At 42.5% G+C, this 20,100-nt stretch overlaps 1 protein-coding gene across 1 annotated transcript in view; it reads right to left on the bottom strand.

Annotated features, from left to right (window-relative positions):
- The window catches only part of LOC306941502 (uncharacterized protein), a 43,129-nt gene extending 23,029 nt beyond the window's left edge, over positions 1 to 20,100 (bottom strand). The window contains exons 1-4 of the mRNA XM_079527010.1: positions 19,684 to 20,100; positions 16,380 to 16,623; positions 15,524 to 15,835; positions 2,545 to 2,612 (exon numbers count right to left, since the gene is read on the bottom strand). Coding sequence (XP_079383136.1) covers positions 2,545 to 2,612; positions 15,524 to 15,835; positions 16,380 to 16,623; positions 19,684 to 19,891 — 832 coding nt within the window. The 5' untranslated portion in view covers positions 19,892 to 20,100. The remainder of the gene's footprint in view (positions 1 to 2,544; positions 2,613 to 15,523; positions 15,836 to 16,379; positions 16,624 to 19,683) is intronic.

The raw sequence follows: 20,100 nt of genomic DNA, 5'->3' as shown, positions 1-20,100 counted from the left end.
CCTGTGTCGGATCGGTGGTTAGACTGGCATATTCGCCGATACCGATATGACCCGATATGACAAATAAGGGCCGATCCGATACTTTTCCCGATACAGACACAGTATTGGGACATCTCTAATAGAAACATAGGTTTTTCAGAAAAGTGTCATGATTTAGAAGACGTTTGTAGAATCTGGTCTCAGGTCTCAATGGGTGAAACCGCTTTCACGGGAAACTAGTGAGACAGCCTCTTCAATAACTGCAGTATCTGTAATATATCAGGGAGGCAGAATAGACACTATGCCTATTTGCTCAGACACTATGACGTAGAATTCTCCATTCATTGTCAATGGGAATTTAATGTCTGCATAGAACAAAAATAGACACCATGGGCACTATTTTTGTCCATGCTAAACCACTTATCCCTAAACTACTTTGCCATTTTTTACTATTTTGAAAAACATTTTGGTATAGTTAAAATAGTGTCGATGTAGATCGGCTACTAGATCAGAAAACACGCTGGCTGGACCAGGCTACCCAGTAGTAAACATGCTCATGTCCCAGCTTTCTTCGAACATGTTGCAGGCATCAAATTAAAAATGAACGAATATTTGCAGAAAAACAACCAGGAGGATAGGAGTGTCTGTGATGTTTGGCAAAATGTTTAGGAATAATATAAACATGTTTTGTGTGTCTGTGTGTGTGTGTGTGTGTGTGTGTGTGTGTGTGTGTGTGTGTGTCACAACTTGGCCTGTTGTAGCACCAACATGACACTGACTTGAAAACTGTCAAGTGGCATTTCTTCCTCGTGCCTAGTGGGAATACACACTCAAAGCCAGCTTGAGTGTTTGTCCTAACATAAACATTGAATGCCATGGACAATGAATGGCCAGTTTTGAGTGTCTGTGCAAACAGGAACATTGAATGCCATTGACAATGAATGGCCAGTTTTGAGTGTCTGTGCAAACAGGAACATTGAATGCCATTGACAATGAATGGCTAGTTTTGAGTGTTTGTGCAAACGCAAAAATTGCGTAAACACAAACTTGATTGATTTGAAGACCAAAGTGAGGACGCAAATTATCATTGGCCGGAATGAGATGATGTAGAGACAATGATGATAAGAGCGCCCCTCACTGCACACGGGTGTGATTTCTTTTCTTTTTACTTCTTTTTACTTGAGTATTTCCAATTTATTTTACTTCTACTTTAGTTACTAGTTACTTTGTAGATTTTGATTACTATTGCAAAACAAACAGTAATCACTTCAGCCCTATATACATTTCATCCATTTGAAAACAGCGATGTGACACATTGTGAGCTTATAGATCTGCCATTTTCAAAAGATGTTTATATACTTGAAAACTTGAAATGAGACATTCTGCATTATGAGTACTTTTACTTTTGGTACTTTAAGTGCATTTTGACGCCAATACTTCTGTACTTTTACACAAGTACATTTTGAATTGAGAGTATTCCTACATTGCAGTATTTAGACTTTTACTTAAGTAAAACATTTGAGTACCATTTCACACCACTTTGATAGATTGATTGATTGAAATATGTATTAACAGTTTGCAGAATTACAGTACATTTCAAGCACAAACTCAATACAAAGGCTGTTAACTGTGAGTGGACGACCCAATTAAGCATTACACTTGTTTACAAGAGGGTCCACCATGTTCAATTCATCAACACATTTAGAGACGTACAAATAGACACTTCTATATAGACAAAGAACAGAACAGGAATTCATCATAATGGAGGTAAAAAGGGAAAAAAAACATATACAGTGAGGGAAAAAAGGGGGAGGGGGGGGGGGCGATGGGGGGGGATTCAGATTTTACGTTTTGAATTGCAGCCATCCATAGGTGCCCTTTGAGAGCGGTTTTGAAGGAGTCAAGGGATTTGCATGTCTTAATGACTGTTTGTAGGGCGTTCCACTGTGCTCAGACTCAGAGATAACAAGAACGAGAAGAATGCATAACTAACGCGATGGCAAATCGTTGAGCTCAAACACTGATGTAACTCTCTTCCAATGCAACGTTTAGGCTGTGATTTAGAATTTTAGATGGTCGCAGACGGCACATTTTGGGTTTGAGTTGGGACATCTGACATCTGAGTTTTCACCTTGGTAATGTGGTGGCGAAAATGCATATAAACACTATGGTATTGATTAATGTAATGTAGCCTACTAGTAGGTGATACTTAACACTCTAATTACCACCTGTTCTTCACTGACCAACTCATTAGAGACTGCAGACTCATGTAAACTCAAACTGTGTGAGTGAACTATAGAATAGAGTCCATTTAAGGAATGACCATCTCTTGTTACTCCTGAAACTCTGTACACTGCTGAAAGTATAAAATATGTGTGGGACATGTGTGTGGGGAGTGCTGGGGGAAGCTCTGGAGGGAGACACTAGTCTCTCTCCGGTGTGATGACACATACAATAAAATAATGGAGTTCAAATCCTGATGGTTGAGTCCTGCTTCTTCCTGATGTTGTTTACTTACTAATAGTAATATCAAAAGCTGCCAGAACAGTAATAAAAATCCCATACCGTCACAGCTGGAGATGCTGGTATCCAGCTTAGCATCCTTCTTGGTCTTGGTCTGGATGGAGCCGAAACTGGGGGAGGAAATGCACACAGACTTTCAGAGTGCAATAAGCACAGTGTAGATGGGTGAACTTAACTATACTGCGTTCCCAATCTATACTAGTGTAAAATCTTCAGTGCTTGCCCTAATTGGGTCCATTTGGTTCCTATGGCACCCTCACAAAGTTATAGACCCCTAACGGGCCGAGTCTGTGCGGCGGAGTCTTTTATTTATTGTTCTTTTTGCGTGGTGCAACGACTCCTATACGGAGCTTTGTGTGCCTCTGGCTGCCTGTGTCCCTGTGTCCCTGTATCCTCATTACGATTCACCAGGTAACGACATGATTCGATTCTCTGATGCATTGCAAAGCATCACACTTTTCCATATTACTGCACAACATGGCACATTTTTCATCAGTCAATCACAAGCAGTCAGATGTACTGAACAACATATTATATTTATAATTATATTACATATCATTGCTGTCGGGAGGAACATAACTCCACTTGAGGTTTTTTATTTTTTGTATCATAAATCAGTGCTATTGAGCACCCTTTACATCTGCGTGTTGTTTCAAAAATATTGAACCAATGGAAAGTAGTAAAAAGTGCTTTGGACAAAACCTCTTAACTCCATTGGACCCTCAAAATGTCTGCTAAAGCAACCAACTCCACCACCTCTCCCCCTCTCATGGAAGTAATTGAAAATATATAAAGTTACAACACCAACTTTGATGAGGCTGCATTGCTTTGTTTTAAAATATAAGGTTTTCTTAATTTCCAGAAAAAAAAAATATTTTTAATTTCCTGAAAAATGAACATTTTGGAGTTATGATGTTTCCTCCCGACAGCAGAGATATAATAGTATATACAGTATTTTTTATATAAATATATAATTATTGAAGGTGGGCGGAGAGTGGGCTGGTCCTGGTTATGTAAGCCCTCTTCTGTCCTTTGTCGATCTGGGAGAGTTTAGTCTGGAAGCGGAGCAGAGGACTGAGTCAAGACCACAACATGTCAACGAGTAAAGTCACATCCCAGACGGTAAAAGCGGGCCTCAAATGTGGACCATCGGAGTGGACCGAAGAAGATGGACTAGTTGGGGCTTCTTCTAAAAGAGAGATGTCGCCCGACAGCTTTTCAGCTGCTGTGTCAAAGAAACAGATCTACCAGGCAGCCATGCTGAAGCAGCCTGTGATCAAGTTACACAGAATAGGTATGTGCATGCTTGATGTCACTTTTATTCCACATCTTCATCAGAAAGCACATGTACAGAAATGTTAGAGTAACAGAGTAATGCTTCCTCCTACAGTAGCACTGGCCTGTACATAAGCTGTGTGTGTGTGTGTGTGTGTGTGTGTGTGTTTATTGAACGATCCCAATAGAGACACATGACTGAGCCTCTAGTCTTCCTGGGGTCCTGAATAAAACAAATACAACACAAATGTACAACTAAAAATACAATTTAAAATAAAAAACAGAACAAGTGTGTGTGTGTGTGTGTGTGTGTGTGTGTGTGTGTATGGAGAGGCAGGGGAGGGGTTGGTCCAGGCTAGATGCTTGCATTCCTGAGAGGGGGGGGGGGGGGGGGGGACGTTGGACACTACTGCTCTGGCTGAACCTAGTCCCACATTGGTAGGGTGGAGGGGGTTCGGGGGCCAGGAGGTCAGGCCAGGAATGTTCCAATGACCAATCGCTGCCTGGCAGTCCTAAATGTAGAACATTATCAGTTGGTAATAATACAACCATTATTATAATAAACAACAAGTAGCGGTTAAGGTAATAAAATAAATTATTTTTCAAAATGTAAAGGATAGATGGGCACTGGACATATGGTGTAAACCAAAGCTCCGCACATACTGTGAGATAAAACATGTCTACGAGACAGAAAACTATGTACTGTATAATCTGTCAAAAAATAAACGATCCTTTTGTGCCCAAATTAGAGCTGGCATACTTGGTCTGCATATTGAGACAGGTAGATATGTAGGTACGGTGGAGGAGGATAGACTATGTAGTCTGTGTGATCGAAAATGAAATGCATTGTTTTTTATTGTCCTTTCTACAACTCTATTAGGGAAATACTTTTTAATAAGATAGACCCAAACCATGAATTTGTATGGTTGGAGGACGTTGAGAGACTGAGTCGCCTGTTTCAAAAGTACACCTTTGTATTTGCCTCATTCCATGATAAGGCCTGGACTGCGTTCAAATTCATTCCCTATGCCCTATATAGTGCACTACTTTGGGGTTCCGCCATTTTGTTATAGTGTCCAAATATGTAGTGAGCATTTTTGCACCCTAATGTAGTGGACTGAAGTAAAATCTGTCCCATAATGCATTGCGCAAGCTCGCTCTTGAGCGCACATGCACGCGTTTGCGCGCACGTGCGCTGCTTCTGCATGCATGCGCTCATTGCGCTCCAACTCAGAAGAGGCAGAAGTTGAACCAGCGAAAAATCAACACAAATGTACTTTTTATGTTTTCCCCTCTCTTTTCTTCCCTGGCGGATCTCGAAGCTACAGATCTCGAGACAAATGATCTGTGCATTTATTTGCAATTGTTTTATTTTATTTATAATAAAACAATTCATTTGCAATAGTATTACTAATTGATTCATTGTATAACCCAGGCCCAGCGCATGACGTTAGGAGAGGAATCAGTTGCTTGCTGTAGAATATATTTTAATAGTTTTTGGATTAAGGTTGGTGAGGTTGTAAAGCTATGTGCTAAAGTCCAATATATATTTTGTACATGCATGTGAGACACATTAATTGTGTCTCCGAACATATGTTTTATTAATATTAATTAATTCCTGCCATTAAAAAATATATGTTATCTAACATTATTTCATTGAATTGCGATAAATACATTAAAACTTAATTATGTAGGCAGTCATTTATTGGACTGCTGTTTCTGTTAACGTCCGTATTGTGAGCAGAGCTTGTAGATCGGCTACTTTTGGTAATTATTTACCAAAAGTACCCGATCTACAAGCTCACAACACGGACGTCGCGTTGCTTATAGATCGGCTATTTTTGCTGTACCCGGCTACGGCATAATCATGCTGCTGATATTTTCATATTGTCAAGGTGGTGCACTGTTTTCATATTGCTGGATAATGGATATAATATTAATTTATTGATAATAACCTTTTTATCATAGACATATAGGCCTAAATGCCTGCTGCAAACATATTTTCATTAACCTATTTTTTCTTTATTCATCCATGAATTTAAAAATAATTTAACAAACTGTCCTTGCAGTGAGGTGACAGCCTGCAGTCACTAATTTGATACAGTCTATTCCTAGCGAAAATTCAGCAGCAGAGTTTTGACTGGTTTCTTGTAGTCAGTTGATTATTCATATCCAAATGAGTGAAACGGCCGGGATGATTTGTTTATTTTTCATACAGTTCTTTATGAGGCGATCTGAAAAAACCCTATGGGGATTACAATGCAAATAAAAAGTACATGAACCCGCGGACCTATAGCGCCCTCTACCGATATTGACGTCAGAGTCGGTGCTCCCCATACAGGGAGTATTGTCCGAATTAATCACTATTTGAGTCCACTGAGTCTGGGTCCCCGTATGGGGAGTAGGGAGTAGGGAACAACCCTAGCAATTCGAACGCAGCCCTGGTCAATGAGGAGGAGGGCCATTTACATGTAAAATGGCCTTGTTATGTTTATTTTCGTTTTGTTTTGTTTTCTTCTTTTTTTTTGCTCGAATAATATACAAATATGTATAGGAAGGACTCCAATGTACTCTGTGAAATGTGTCATATAATCCCATATGGGATATTTCATTAATTCATTCATTCATTCATACAACACAGCTTGCATGTTATTTTAAAACATAGTATTCACGTTTTTTTCCTCTCTCCTCAGTCTCCATCCCAGATGTCGTTCCTGCCCAACTCAAACATATCTACAGCAGAAATAGACATCTTAATCAACACCAGAGAATTCACACAGGAGAGAAGCCCTACACCTGTGACCACTGTGGGACTAGGTTCCGCCAGAGCAGTGCTCTCAAAACTCACCTGACAACTCATACCGGAGAGAAGCCCTACGCCTGTGACCACTGTGGGACTAGGTTCAGACTGAGCGGTCAACTCAAAACTCACCTGAGAACTCATACCGGAGAGAAGCCCTACGCCTGTGACCACTGTGGGACTAGGTTCCGCCAGAGCAGTACTCTCAAAGCTCACCTGAGAACTCATACCGGAGAGAAGCCCTACGCCTGTGACCACTGTGGGACTAGGTTCAGAATGAGCGGTCAACTCAAAACTCACCTGAGAACTCATACCGGAGAGAAGCCCTACGCCTGTGACCAGTGTGGAACTAGGTTCAGACGCAGCGATACTCTCAAAGTACACCAGAGAGTTCATACAGGAGATAAACCCTACCACTGTGACCAATGTGGGACTAGGTTCAGCCAGAGCAGTGCTCTCAAAGAACACCAGATAATTCATACAGGAGATAAACCCTACCACTGTGACCAATGTGGGACTAGGTTCAGACAGAGCAGTAGTCTCCAACGTCACCAGAGAATTCATACGGGAGAGAAGCCCTACACCTGTGGCCAGTGTGGAACAAGGTTTCGCCACAGCTATACTCTCAAAGAACACCAGCGAATTCATACAGGAGATAAACCCTACTACTGTGACCAATGTGGGATAAGCTTCAGACGGAGCATAACTCTCAAACAACACAGGAGAATTCACACAGGAGAGAAGCCCTACGCCTGTGACCAGTGTGGAACTAGGTTCAGACAGAGCGGTACTCTCAAAATACACCGGAGAATTCATACAGGAGAGAAGCCCTACTACTGTGACCAGTGTGGTAAACGGTTCAGCATGATCTGTACTCTAAAACATCACCAGAGAATTCACACAGGAGAGAAGCCCTACGGCTTCGATCAGTGTGGGACTAGGTTCAGCCGCAGTAGTACTCTCAAACAACACCAGAGCACTCATACCGGAGAGAAGCCCTACACCTGTGAGTGTGACAAATGTGGGAAACGGTTCAGCCGCAGTAGTACTCTCAAACAACACCAGAGCACTCATACCGGAGAGAAGCCCTACACCTGTGAGTGTGACCAATGTGGGAAACGGTTCAGCACAAAAACTACTCTCAGACTTCACCAGAGAATTCATACAGGAGAGAAGCCCTACCACTGTGACCAGTGTGGGAAACAGTTCAGCCTTAGCAATACTCTCAAACAACACCAGAGAATTCACACAGGAGAAAAGCCCTACCACTGTTACCTATGTGGAATAAGCTTCATCCAGAGCAGTCAGCTAAAAGATCACCAGAGAATTCATACAGGAGAGAAGCCCTACGCATGTGACCAGTGTGGGAAACATTTCAGCCTTAGCAATACTCTCAAAAAACACCAGAGAATTCACACAGGAGAGAAGCCCTACGCCTGTGACCACTGTGGGACTAGGTTCCGCCAGAGCGATACTCTCAAAACTCACCTGAGAACTCATACCGGAGAGAAGCCCTACGCCTGTGACCACTGTGGGACTAGGTTCAGACTGAGCTGTCATCTCAAACAACACCTGAGAACTCATACCGGAGAGAAGCCCTACGCCTGTGACCACTGTGGGACTAGGTTCCGCCAGAGCAGTACTCTCAAAGACCACCAGAGAATTCATACCGGAGAGAAGCCCTACGCCTGTGACCACTGTGGGACTAGGTTCAGACTGAGCGGTCATCTCAAAACTCACCTGAGAACTCATACCGGAGAGAAGCCCTACGCCTGTGACCACTGTGGGACTAGGTTCCGCCAGAGCGATACTCTCAAAACTCACCTGAGAACTCATACCGGAGAGAAGCCCTACGCCTGTGACCAGTGTGGAACTAGGTTCAGACTGAGCAGTCAACTCAAAACTCACCTGAGAACTCATACCGGAGAGAAGCCCTACGCCTGTGACCAGTGTGGAACTAGGTTCACACGCAGCGATACTCTCGAACAACACCAGAGAATTCACACAGGAGAGAAGCCCTACGCCTGTGACCACTGTGGGACTAGGTTCCGCCAGAGCGATACTCTCAAAACTCACCTGAGAACTCATACCGGAGAGAAGCCCTACGCCTGTGACCAGTGTGAGAAACGGTTCAGCCAGAACAGAGATCTCAAACACCACCAGAGAACTCACACAGGACTTTCTAAAGATGTAATTTAGTCAGAGAGCAGGTAACAATGGTGTAGCTGATCTACAAGCTCCCTTGTGACACGTTGTGAGCAGTTAAAACAACAATCCGGGTATACAGTAAATGTATTAAATATACCATTGTACATTATTTAATATGAATTAAATTCAACCAGGTTTTTGGTTTAAAAAGCCTAAAAGAAAAACTACAACTTATGCCATTTTTTACTATCTTGAAAAACCAACGATGTAGATCGGCTCGTTGAACCTTTTTTTTTTTAAATGTTTTTCAAAATATTAAACATGACAAATACGTTTAGGGATAAGAGGTGGTGCAAAATAGGGCCCTTGTGGCTCTATTTCTGTTACTATACCTCTTATCCCTAAACTTCTAGCCGATCTACATCGACATGATGTGAGCTTATAGATTGGCTATCTGAACTATTCAAAAGTGTTTAATTATTTCTCTACCATGTACGTATATATATATATATATACGTACCCCCCAGCTATGGGACGTTATTTGCTAAGTACGTATATATTAGGGCTGTCAATCGTTTAATCCATTGAGACGCATCCATGTCACGTTAGCGTTTAACCACATTAACCATTAACCCATTTTGGGCGGGAACCCCTTTTGGTGTTTTAAACATTATGTTTTAATTTAGCTATTGAAAAATAGCAGATCTACAAGCTCATAGCGCGCCACCGAGTGGCGCGCTATGAACTTCTAGGTCTGCTATTTTTGAAAAATCGTTAAAATGTGCCTCAAATCTTTCCGAAAATTGTCATAATTTAGAAAACATTTATTTTTTAATTTCGACGTCAGGCCTGAATGGGTTAAAACAATTAATCACGATTGATCGCAAATTAATCGCATATTTTTGTATCTGTTCTAAATGTAACAAAGGGAACGAAACAACAACATTGATCCCTGACAGGCGGGTTTCAATCCCGTTCTACAACGAAATGGGCTATGGGGCGTCTTCAACAACAACTCCAGAGAAGGATGTGCAGCAAGATACGGCCGAGGTTACGCCAGGGGTCAAGGCCAAGACGGACCCACTGTGAGGCCCTACCACCGTCGAGGGGAGTTTTGAAGACAAAAGGTGCCAAGGTCCGGGGGTGAAGATAAATCTGCTAGACATCTACACCAGGCACGCTGATAAAGAAGAGGCCAAATCGGGAAGACGGCGGTTTTAGTGGTGATTAATGTCATTGGTTTGATGAGATCATTGGTGTTTGTTCACCAAAGTGTTTTTTGTTTAAATCCATTTTATCCTCACTATGATGAGGATACAATGGAAAGAAACAGCAAACTTGCATTTTATCCTCCGGAATTAAGAGATTAAAAAGCCGTCTGGCTGACCTATTGTGACCCCCCCTGGTTTCCCAAAGCCTCTAGGAGACACATAGAATTACATCCCCACCCCTTATTGCAGGGGTTCTCAACGTTTTTGGCCGGGGACCCCCGGAAATGCTTTGGCAATGTCTCGGGACCCCCGCCACGCCCCCTCCCGACCCCCAATATAAATTGACTGCTACAATAACCTTAAACCATTTTGGGCGGGAACCCCTTTTGGTGTTTTAAGAATTGTTATAATTTAGCTATTGAAAAATAGCAGATCTACAAGCTCATAGCGCGCCACCGAGTGGCGCGCTACGAGCTTGTAGGTCTGCTATTTTTGAAAAATCGTGAAAAAAGTTTTTTAAATTTTTTAAAAAAGGTTGAGAAAAAGGTTGAGAACCCCTACCTTATTGCACCACATGCCGGGACCACTCTATAAGGCTGATGTGGCAGACCCTATGAGTACATTGTATTGTGTTTGTCCTCTTATATACAGGTTTAATGTTAGTTTTTAGTTTAATATTTGTTTTAAAAAAACCATTGACAATGAAGGGAAAATGTACGTCATATTGTCTCTTTATTGTTAATGGCATTTAATGTTTGTGTTGGCACCGTTTGTTTTACATCACCATTACATCACCTAATCAACATGAGTTAGACTTTAATATATTAGCGCCCCTCACTTCACACAGGTGTGATTTTTATTTTGTATTCAGATTCAGAGGTGAATAGGACTAGCTCTCAGCATTGGAGTAACTCATTTTGGGGTAGTTCAACAATAAAGTGTAGAAATTCACTTGATTACACTTAAAGTACACAGTAACGTTACAAGAAAAGTATTTGTACAACAAACTTGGAAAAGGAAATATACATGTACAAAAGGTACAATTCCTCAGAATTTACAATTAATCACGGTACAGACACTCAATTACTGTTCACCTCTGAAAATGATACTATGATTAGCAACCGATTTTCTGTGCTTTAATGGTTTACAAGTTTAAGTAAAAAAAAAAAAGGATGATTATTTTCGCCTCCTTATGGACTAAGTAGAATAGTGAAAGTGGTATCAATATGTGGTAGTTTATGTCTTAGTTATATAGAGAAAGACATTTAAGATGACATGGGCAAAGGATTTCTTATCCGATGGTGAAGGCCCATAAACAATTAGGAGGTGACATAGGAATGTGTGTTTTCCCCTCACTAACCAGACAGTGAGTTATTTGGCGCCAGCCATCAGCAAAATAATCGAGGTCTAGCAAAAAAAGACAACAACATAATCTGTAACATATAAAACCCCTCAGAGCAGGACGAGAGAGTGTCCAAGTCCCAGTTCCAAACCCGAGGAGAAGTACCAGACTGCTGATGAATTTGCTCTTAGCCTTAAAACTTTCAAAGAAAGTAGATAGCATATGAAGTTTAGTAACTTAGTAGAGTTAGTACTTCTATCTACAGTATATCTATAGTTTTCCTATCTGAACAAATCTGTGATTCTATTTATTTTCCTTTTCCGTTTATATCATTTTTGTAACTGTAAGTAACTACAAGTTTATAATAAATCTTCTAACTTTTGGAAAATCAAAAACCCTGGTCTTGTATTTGTCTATTTTGGTGAGTAGCCTGTTTAATTAATATTGAATTTAATGATGAACGTAAGCACATTCTGAATTATGTTTCAGGTTATAATTATGCACTTGTTGGTGAGCAAAAATGTCAGTGGCCTGGTAAGTGACTAATGCCCGGCCAGGATAAAGAGAAGAAATCTACTAAAAGGCTGCTTTTCCTCCCAACTCATGTCAAATGCGAGAAGCTGTGACCTCTGTGTTCAACGACCTGACCCCTCAAGCGAGCCGCTGAGGTAAAGCAGTAGCCTATACTTCTCTTCATTCCTACAACATACTATTAGGACACAACTATACTCCTTTTAGGGAGCCGCTAAGGGGTATTTTTGGGGCTCCACTCAACAACTAAGAAGGACACGTGTGCCTCTGTGAGGCCTGAAGGTCAATGCAACTTCAGTTCAAGTCAACGGGACTATGGTACAGCGCATATAGAGCGCCAAAGTCCTGACGTCACTCGCTCATCCCCTGGTTCTGCCTGGTTCACAGAAGTAATTTCTCTATGGAGAACAACATGGGGTCATCTTAAAATCGTTTCATATTAGCATTGTGGTCGAAAAATAAACAAGCCGTCTCTGCGTTATTGTCAGGGAGGTGTCTCTGTATCGTTTGCGACAGTCAGTCACTCATATATGATGATCTGTTTCTAGCAAAAATGTAAAGTCAGTCGATTCTTGAGTGTGAAACGGCCGGGATGACATGTTTATTTTTCAAACACAGTACTTATATGAAGCGATCTAAAATCCCCCCACACAAGCAAGCAACGTCTGTGCAACAGCCGTGCCCCAGACACAGAGCTCCTGTGAGCCCAGACAATTCAGCTGCATAAAGTATAATGTTAACCACATACTGATTAGGATAATAACATGATACCCAATATTGCATTGATATAACTACTAGGTTTGTTATGTGTTTTCCTTGTTCTTTCCCGTTCTATTGCATTTCCTATTCTGTCATATTCCTGCAAGTGCATTCTGGACAAGTGATCAGTGGTCAGTGAATTAAGAAACTACATTATCCCCGGCAAGGGATTCGGAACCGGGACCCTTGGAATTAGCAGCATTAGCCTCCTCAAGCGAGTCGCTGAGGAGCTCTTGCACGCTTTCCTAAGTCCCGTCATTAATACAAGAGGCAGGCCGCTCTATTCTTTAAAGGACCACTTCACCACTTTTCAACCGATCTTCATATAATAGGTCCTCACTAATAATCATGATAAAATGGCACGATTTTTTTCTACTCAGTCTGTGTCTCATAGGAGGGCTGTGGGCAGTTTAGAAACCGTCTTCCAGTGACATCATCATTAGGCAGATTATTTTTTAAACAAGATTTCTTTACAAAAATGTTTAGATTTTCATTATCGTGAGAACGATGGCTTCCATTTTCGCATTGCAACTTTTCAGGACTAGAAAGCCTGCAGTTTTTATTAGCTTATATTCCCCATCAATGATGTCACTGGAAGACGGTTTCTGAACTGCCCACAGCCCTCCTATGAGACACAGACCGAGTAGAAAGATTTTTCATGATTATTAGTGAGGATTTATTATATGAAGATAGGTTGAAAAGTGGTGAAGTGGTCCTTTAAGCGAGACGCTAAAGGTATTGCGGCGCTCTCTCCTTCAGCAGTTCAATACGATTCCCAGGCCTTGCAAGCGAGTCGTTGACTTCACCATACAATCTACCTTAACCAACCAGCCTCTACGCCACTCACTGGATCCTCCAGTGTTGTGGTGGAGACATTTAAGGAACAAAGGGTGCACAGAGAATTCAAGTCATCTCACAGTTCCGCTGTACTACACAAGACAACTTGAACCCTGTATAGGAGGACTGATTTTTCTGAAAGGCTCAACCTGTCAATAAATCAGGGTAATTACAAAGGACCTTCAGCCAGTCAAGCATAACAAAAATAATTCAATTGAAATAGGAGAAATCCTGATAAAAAATGTTTTGGAGCATTCCTTTGAACTGACCTTAACCCATTTAGGCCTGACGTCGAAATAAATAAAAAAGTCTTCTGAAAGAATATATATTCAAAGATTTGTGCCGCATTTTCACGAATGTTCTAAAATAGCAGACCTACAAGCTCGTAGCGCACCACTCGGTGGCACGCTACGAGCTTGTAGATCTGCTATTTTTCAATAGCTAAAGTATAACATAATGCTTAGTTAAAACACCAAAAGGGGTTCCCGTCCAGAATTGATTCTGGACGGGAACTCGGTTTTAAAGAAGTGCAGTTGGAGTTCAATTCATGCAAATGCATGTTTATTGTTATTATTACCATTATTGGAACAATGATTATACTGTCAAGAATCTTCAAGTTAACAAATGGTGTGCATGGGAGAAAGTAATGCTGAAATCTATCTCTCTGACAAACTAACCAACTGGCTACTAAGCGAGCAGGCGGTGGGTTTTCTGCATCGGATGTGTCAGTAGGGACTTTAAGCAACGACGGCTACGGCAGTCCACTACGGCAACCGGAAATGGATCAGTGCTCGATACATAAACCCTGCTTGCCGTCGCAGCCCTTTCTACTACGGCAGAACCTACACTTACACGTAGTGAAATTAGCTGTCATACATTTACACCGATTGCTCCATCACCTATCTTATGCTGTGTAATGTGTTGGCATGCTCTGAATGGAGAAATAACACTAATACCATATGTCATATTAACCATGTTTATTAAAACGGTTTTAGAATAGCACAGATTGCTCCAGCACCTTCCTCTTTTCACTGCTGATCATGTCCCAACAAAATTATGCGTTTATGTTTGACACATGCTGCATAGACGCGTCACTATGGGAACAAAAAATGGATGGGACCGTCGCCGGTGGCTGTTTGCTTAACGATGTTGACAGCTACGGTGAATGCGTCATAGCCGCCGTAGCTCCGCCTAGCGGAGCCGTCCTGAAAACAGTCGTTGTTTAAAGTCCCTAGCAGTTGACTCGACAAGTGATAAAGTAGAAGTAGTCAAAGTCAACTCTCATCAACAGTAGATCATGTTTGTCCTGTCGATAACCACATGGCAGGGCTTTGAAGCTTAACTTGCGATTTGAAATAGTGTCTTTAATATCCATGTTGTGGCTCACGGGGGTTTGTCGACTTGTGGCTTCGACGTCAGTCCAGTACATTGCTTCCTGATTATTGTAACGCTCTCTATCCAGGTTTAACCCAGAAATCACTCTCCCGCTTGCAATTAGTGCAAAATGCAGCCGCTAGGCTTTTAACCAACACCAAAAAGCGTGATCATATCACCCCTGTCTTGATGTCGCTTCACTGGGTTCCGGTCGCTTTTAGAATTGATTTTAAAATGATTTGAATTTAACGCTCTCGTTATATCGCGGAGCTCCTGCCCCCTCATGACCCTCCTCGCAGCCTGATGTCCGCAAGTAGGGGGCTCCTAATTTTTTTTATTGCTTACTATGTCACGAAGGGTGATCGGGCCTTCGCCATCCGAGCTCCTAAGCTCTGGAATGCGCTACCAGAAAAGAAAATCGCCTCACTGTCTCCCTTACACGTTTTAAATCTCTATAAAAAATGTGTTTCAAAAAGCATTCCTTTTTTGTTTTTCCTGCCTTTCTACTGATGTTGTTTAATTTAATTTGCTTGAATGTATGGTTAATTCTTGTTTATTACGATTATTATGATAGATAATCTTATTTTCCTTATTTTTCTTGTGATTGTTGTTGGTATTCCTGTCCATGTTGTGCAGCACTTTGTGGCTCATGCCTAGGACGGTGCTATGTAATAAAGTCTACAATTAGTCTACATAAAATGGTTAAGTCTACAAAACATGACAGAGAGAGTCTGAGCCGCTTACCGGTCACATCGCTTCATCATCTGCCCTGCCTCTCCTCGGTCCATCATGGCGTCCACCGGGGTGCTTTCCATGGAGTCCTGGACGGTGACGTGGCATGGCGACAGGGAGGACGGGTGCGGCAGACTCTCCTTCGCCTTGACAACAGGTGCTGCTGCCGCGTTGGCCAAGGAGGGACTTTTGGCTTTTGCGGCACCGGCCGCCACTCCAGGGGGTCGGCTGCTGCTGCTGCCTGCCGTGTCGGTCTGGGACGAGGCCTTCTCGGTCCGACCATGCTCCTGGTACTGCTTGCAGTCAGAGGCCCTGAGGGTAGGGCTGTCACAAGTGTGCATCATTTCCATGTTGAACGTTTCTTTTTCAAATATAGCAGAAATAGCAGATCTACAACATGTCACTTTGAGCTTGTAGATCAACTATTCACACTATTTTGTAAATTTTTGAAAAGAAAATTTGTTGTCATATCTGCTCTGTGCGATTTGTGATTATGAAGCCTAAAAGGCAAACCGAAAAATACAAATAGTAACCTTCCAATGTTCGTTAGCCTGTGGTCCACCTATGCTTTCTATGGCATAGGCAGCTCCCGCCGGGAGAATCTACACGCAGCTGCGCGACATGAGACTAATTAATTAGAGCGACAGAGAGAGAGAGAGGAGTGTGTGTGTGTACGTGTGTGCGTCAATTCAACAAAGGTGCAGACGATTAGAAATCAGCAGAGAGTGATCGACGTTTGCGCTACTCTATGCCGAATTGAAGTGGACTTTTTTTTTCTCCCTGGAAATAAAAACGTCTGGGTTTCCGAGGCTAATGTTCGTTGACGATCCAATTAGTCGTCAACATAAATGTGTAATGGGCCCTATACCTGAGGGACGGGATGTCCACAGGAGGCTCGAGGGGACGTTTAGGTGGGGGCCGCTCCTCTGCTGCGCTTGTCGCCAGGCCTTCCGTGTGGAGTTCACCATGGGCGGAGGATAAGGAAGAGGAACGGGAGTCCTTTCTACGTCCAGGCCGGCCATTGCAGTCTCTTCCCAGGACGCTGAGAGCAGAGGACAGCCGCCGGGTCCTCGCCGAGTTCCAGGAATCAGAGGCGGTTGTCTCTGAAATTACTTTTAAAAGATCAAATGACACCATAAATGACATTAACCTGCGACATTCGCATTCCCCAGGTTCCCAAATCACTCATCTCATTCATGTGGCTAATAATATCGGTGTTGATTTTGACAGCTAATTTTGATTTAGTTTTAGTCCTATATTCTTTTGAATAGAAGCTTACAACGCGTTGCAGCACGACACGCTTGTAGATCTGCCATTTTCAGGACGCAACACCCGAGCGCAACCAAATATAAAATTACGTGTCTTTTAGTTCTACTGGATCTCTTCTCCAGTAGTCCCTCCATAACATTTTATTCCAGTTTTTATTTGTTGACAAAATTGTCAATATATTTAGTCATCGTTGTAGTCATCATAGTTTAGTTTTTATGATATTATATCATCATCATAATTATATAATATATGTCTTGAGTTTTCGTCTGTGAACAAAAGCTAGTCGACGAACATTTCTCGTCATAGTTTGACGATGAAATCAATACTGGCCAATATCTCAGTTGAACAGCCAAGGATGTAACCTGACTCCGCCAGATGGGGCAGCAGAGAGTACACTGGGTTCCCCCCTCCTGCTCCCATCTGGGAACTCTCAGGCAGACTTGATGCCCGGGCCCGGCCACAAAACGGCCTGGCCAATCAGCAGCAGCTTCTAGCTTCTAGCTGCTGCCGATTGGCCAGGCCGTTTTGTGGCCGGGCATCAAGTCTGCCTGAGAGTTCCCAGATGGGAGCAGGAGGGGGGAACCCAGTGTACTCTCTGCTGCCCCATCTGGCGGAGTCAGGTTACCAAGGATGTGCCTTCACTGATATTTTCACACTTAAGAGCAAAAACCACCTGATAAATGATCTCTCATTTCCTAGGTAGCAACGTGATTAGCCCCTTCAGACCCGAGGCTGATTCTACAAATGCCCTCTAAACCAGTTGCTCACACCTTTTTGTGCCAAGTAAAGGACCCCCAAATTGATATACAAAATTCTATGCATTTACTGTATATTATTTGGCCCCATCTGAAAATGTTTTGTGCCAGGGTAATATGGTTATTATACGTTTTGCTGTATATATCTTTCGCTTTATGACAACAAAAAATGGCAATTATTAATTAATTATACTAGTAGTAGGCCCACTAACTTTTCCTACAACTGCAAGTCACAATGCATCACGATGTGAGCTTGTAGATCTGTTATTGTCACTGAATGTTTGCCCGAGAACCGCACCACCGAATAGTGGTGCATGTGGTTAACTGAGTCAACAATCAAAGAATCACAAATGATTTAGCATGATGCGTTTTGTTGAATCCAATGTCAGATTCTGTACGAATTATTTGTGGAGACACAGGAAATGCTGTTGCCAGTAATTTGTAGTACATGTGTTTAAACACAAGGTAAAAATGTGTTGGCATAAAAGAGTGGCAGGTACATGTACATACCTGCCACGTGTTATGCTACGTGTTTGTATATGGTCTCTATCGGGTGGAAACTTACTTTTCAGCATTGAAATACAAAACGTAGCAAAAGTAGCAGGCCTACAAGCTCAAAATGCATTGCTTCGTGCCTCGTTTCAAGCTTGTGGAACTACTCTTGTGTGACGCTGTAGTATGAAGTAGAGCATTCGTTTACGCAGGGGGAAAAACAGTTAGAATATGGAGATAAGAGGTTTCTACCCGACAGCGACGATATGTCCAAGATTTTTGTCTTGTTTCTTTTTTGCGTTTTTCTCCTTGCTCTCCCTGCCCGTTTCCCCTTCGTTCCTGAAAACAACAAGCAGCAAACAACAACATATAGGCTATGTTGTTTGCTGCTGGGGTAAATTAAATGAAAAATAGAATCCTATTGGATATATAACACGAGTGCCAGTATTCTGTATCTACCTGAACCGTGCACCCGTCACGTTATTACTTTGAACTACTCGTTTGAGTGCTTGCTTCTCCTCCTTTCTTCAAGTTCTCTTCGGCCTCAGTCACACATCAAAGACGCCTGTCTGCTGCTTGTCTCCTCTGTGTGTCGGACAGCTCGCAATTCATTTTCAATGCGAGTCACGTGGTTTGGACGAGACAACCCTGTTCGATGGCTGTGTTCTGCCCTCCTCCCCATCGAACAAGGTTGTCTAGTCAAAACCACGTGACTCCAGTGTTGTTTGTCGACTAAAACTAAGACGAAAAATGTCCGTCGACTACCTTTGTTCACTGACGAAAACTAAATGGAAACTAGGATGAAAACGAAGCTATGATGACTAATACTATACGGACTTTCGTCAACAAATAAAAACTAGACTAAAATGTTAGGAAGGTACTAGTGGACATGGTCATTTTACAATTAGTTGCATGCTGAAAATAGCCGATCTACAAGCCCACAACGCGTCGCAGCTTGTAGATTGGCTAATTTCAGCAAGTGAAACAAACAGTCATTAAGACTGCATCAAGGCCCGCCAAAACACCTTTTGTTCGACTCAATCAACTGTAGATTTAGTCGAATAAAATCTTATGATATTTAGTCGACTAAAACTAGACCAGCACTAAAACATTCCAGGTGACCAAAATGTGACTAAAACTGAATGAAAACTATTCAAGAGACTATGACTAAAACTAAAATCTAAATTTGCTGCCAGAAACACTGCATGACTCCCATTGAGAATGAATTGCGAGCTGCCCGACACACAGAGGAGACAAGCAGTAGACAGGCGTCTTTTGTGTGTGAGCGGAGCCCTCCAGTGGCTGATAACTGCTGAGGGAAAGTGATTGAGTAACATTGTATTCATTGTTTTGTTGTTATGCAAGCAAGGCCAAAGGCGCATGCTATGGCTGGGATGTAACACAAGTTGTAATTAGTAGTAGTGGGGTGGTGGACACAAAAATAGTAAATAAATGCATGTTTTATCGACGAACACAATTTTCGTCCTGACTTATTCTGTCAATTGTATGAGATACTACCCAGTACCCACACTGCACTCTCTCAGTTGTACCTCAGTGCGTGCGTGTGTACGTGCGTGCGTGTGCGTGCGTGCTAGGCTTGTGGTTTTAAAACAAGTGTGTTGTTGTACTTTGTACCACGTTTGTTCCCCAACCAACCTGCTCTGTGCAGTGTGACGCGTGGTTTCAGCAGCTCGTCCAGTATCCTGCGCTGTGTCTCGATCTGCAGCTTGGAGCTCACGTCTCGATCCTCGTACTCTGTGACGTGATACTCCACGAGCCCGCAGATCTGCTCCGCCGCCGCGGAGAGGACGGCGTGGATCGCAGACGCCAGAGTCTGCTGCATGGGGGACGCCATGGCGATCATTCGTCGTCGGCCATCTGAACATTTACAAACAAAAACAAATGACTGCAGCAGGAAATGGGCCGACTCTCTGCACGGTCACATGCCAAAGACTGACTAGTAAAACAGGGCCACAAGACACGCCGTCTCCGCTTTAGTTCCGGATAGCCTCTTCCGGAGACCAGAAGTAGTGTTCATTTTAAACGGGAGAAGTGAGCGTGAACACATGCAGC

The sequence above is a fragment of the Electrona antarctica genome (assembly GCF_951216825.1).
Source record: "Electrona antarctica genome assembly, chromosome: 17".
NCBI lineage: Eukaryota > Metazoa > Chordata > Actinopteri > Myctophiformes > Myctophidae > Electrona > Electrona antarctica.
Note: the sequence above shows the minus strand (reverse complement) of the source record. Positions and strands in the feature narration are given on the sequence as shown.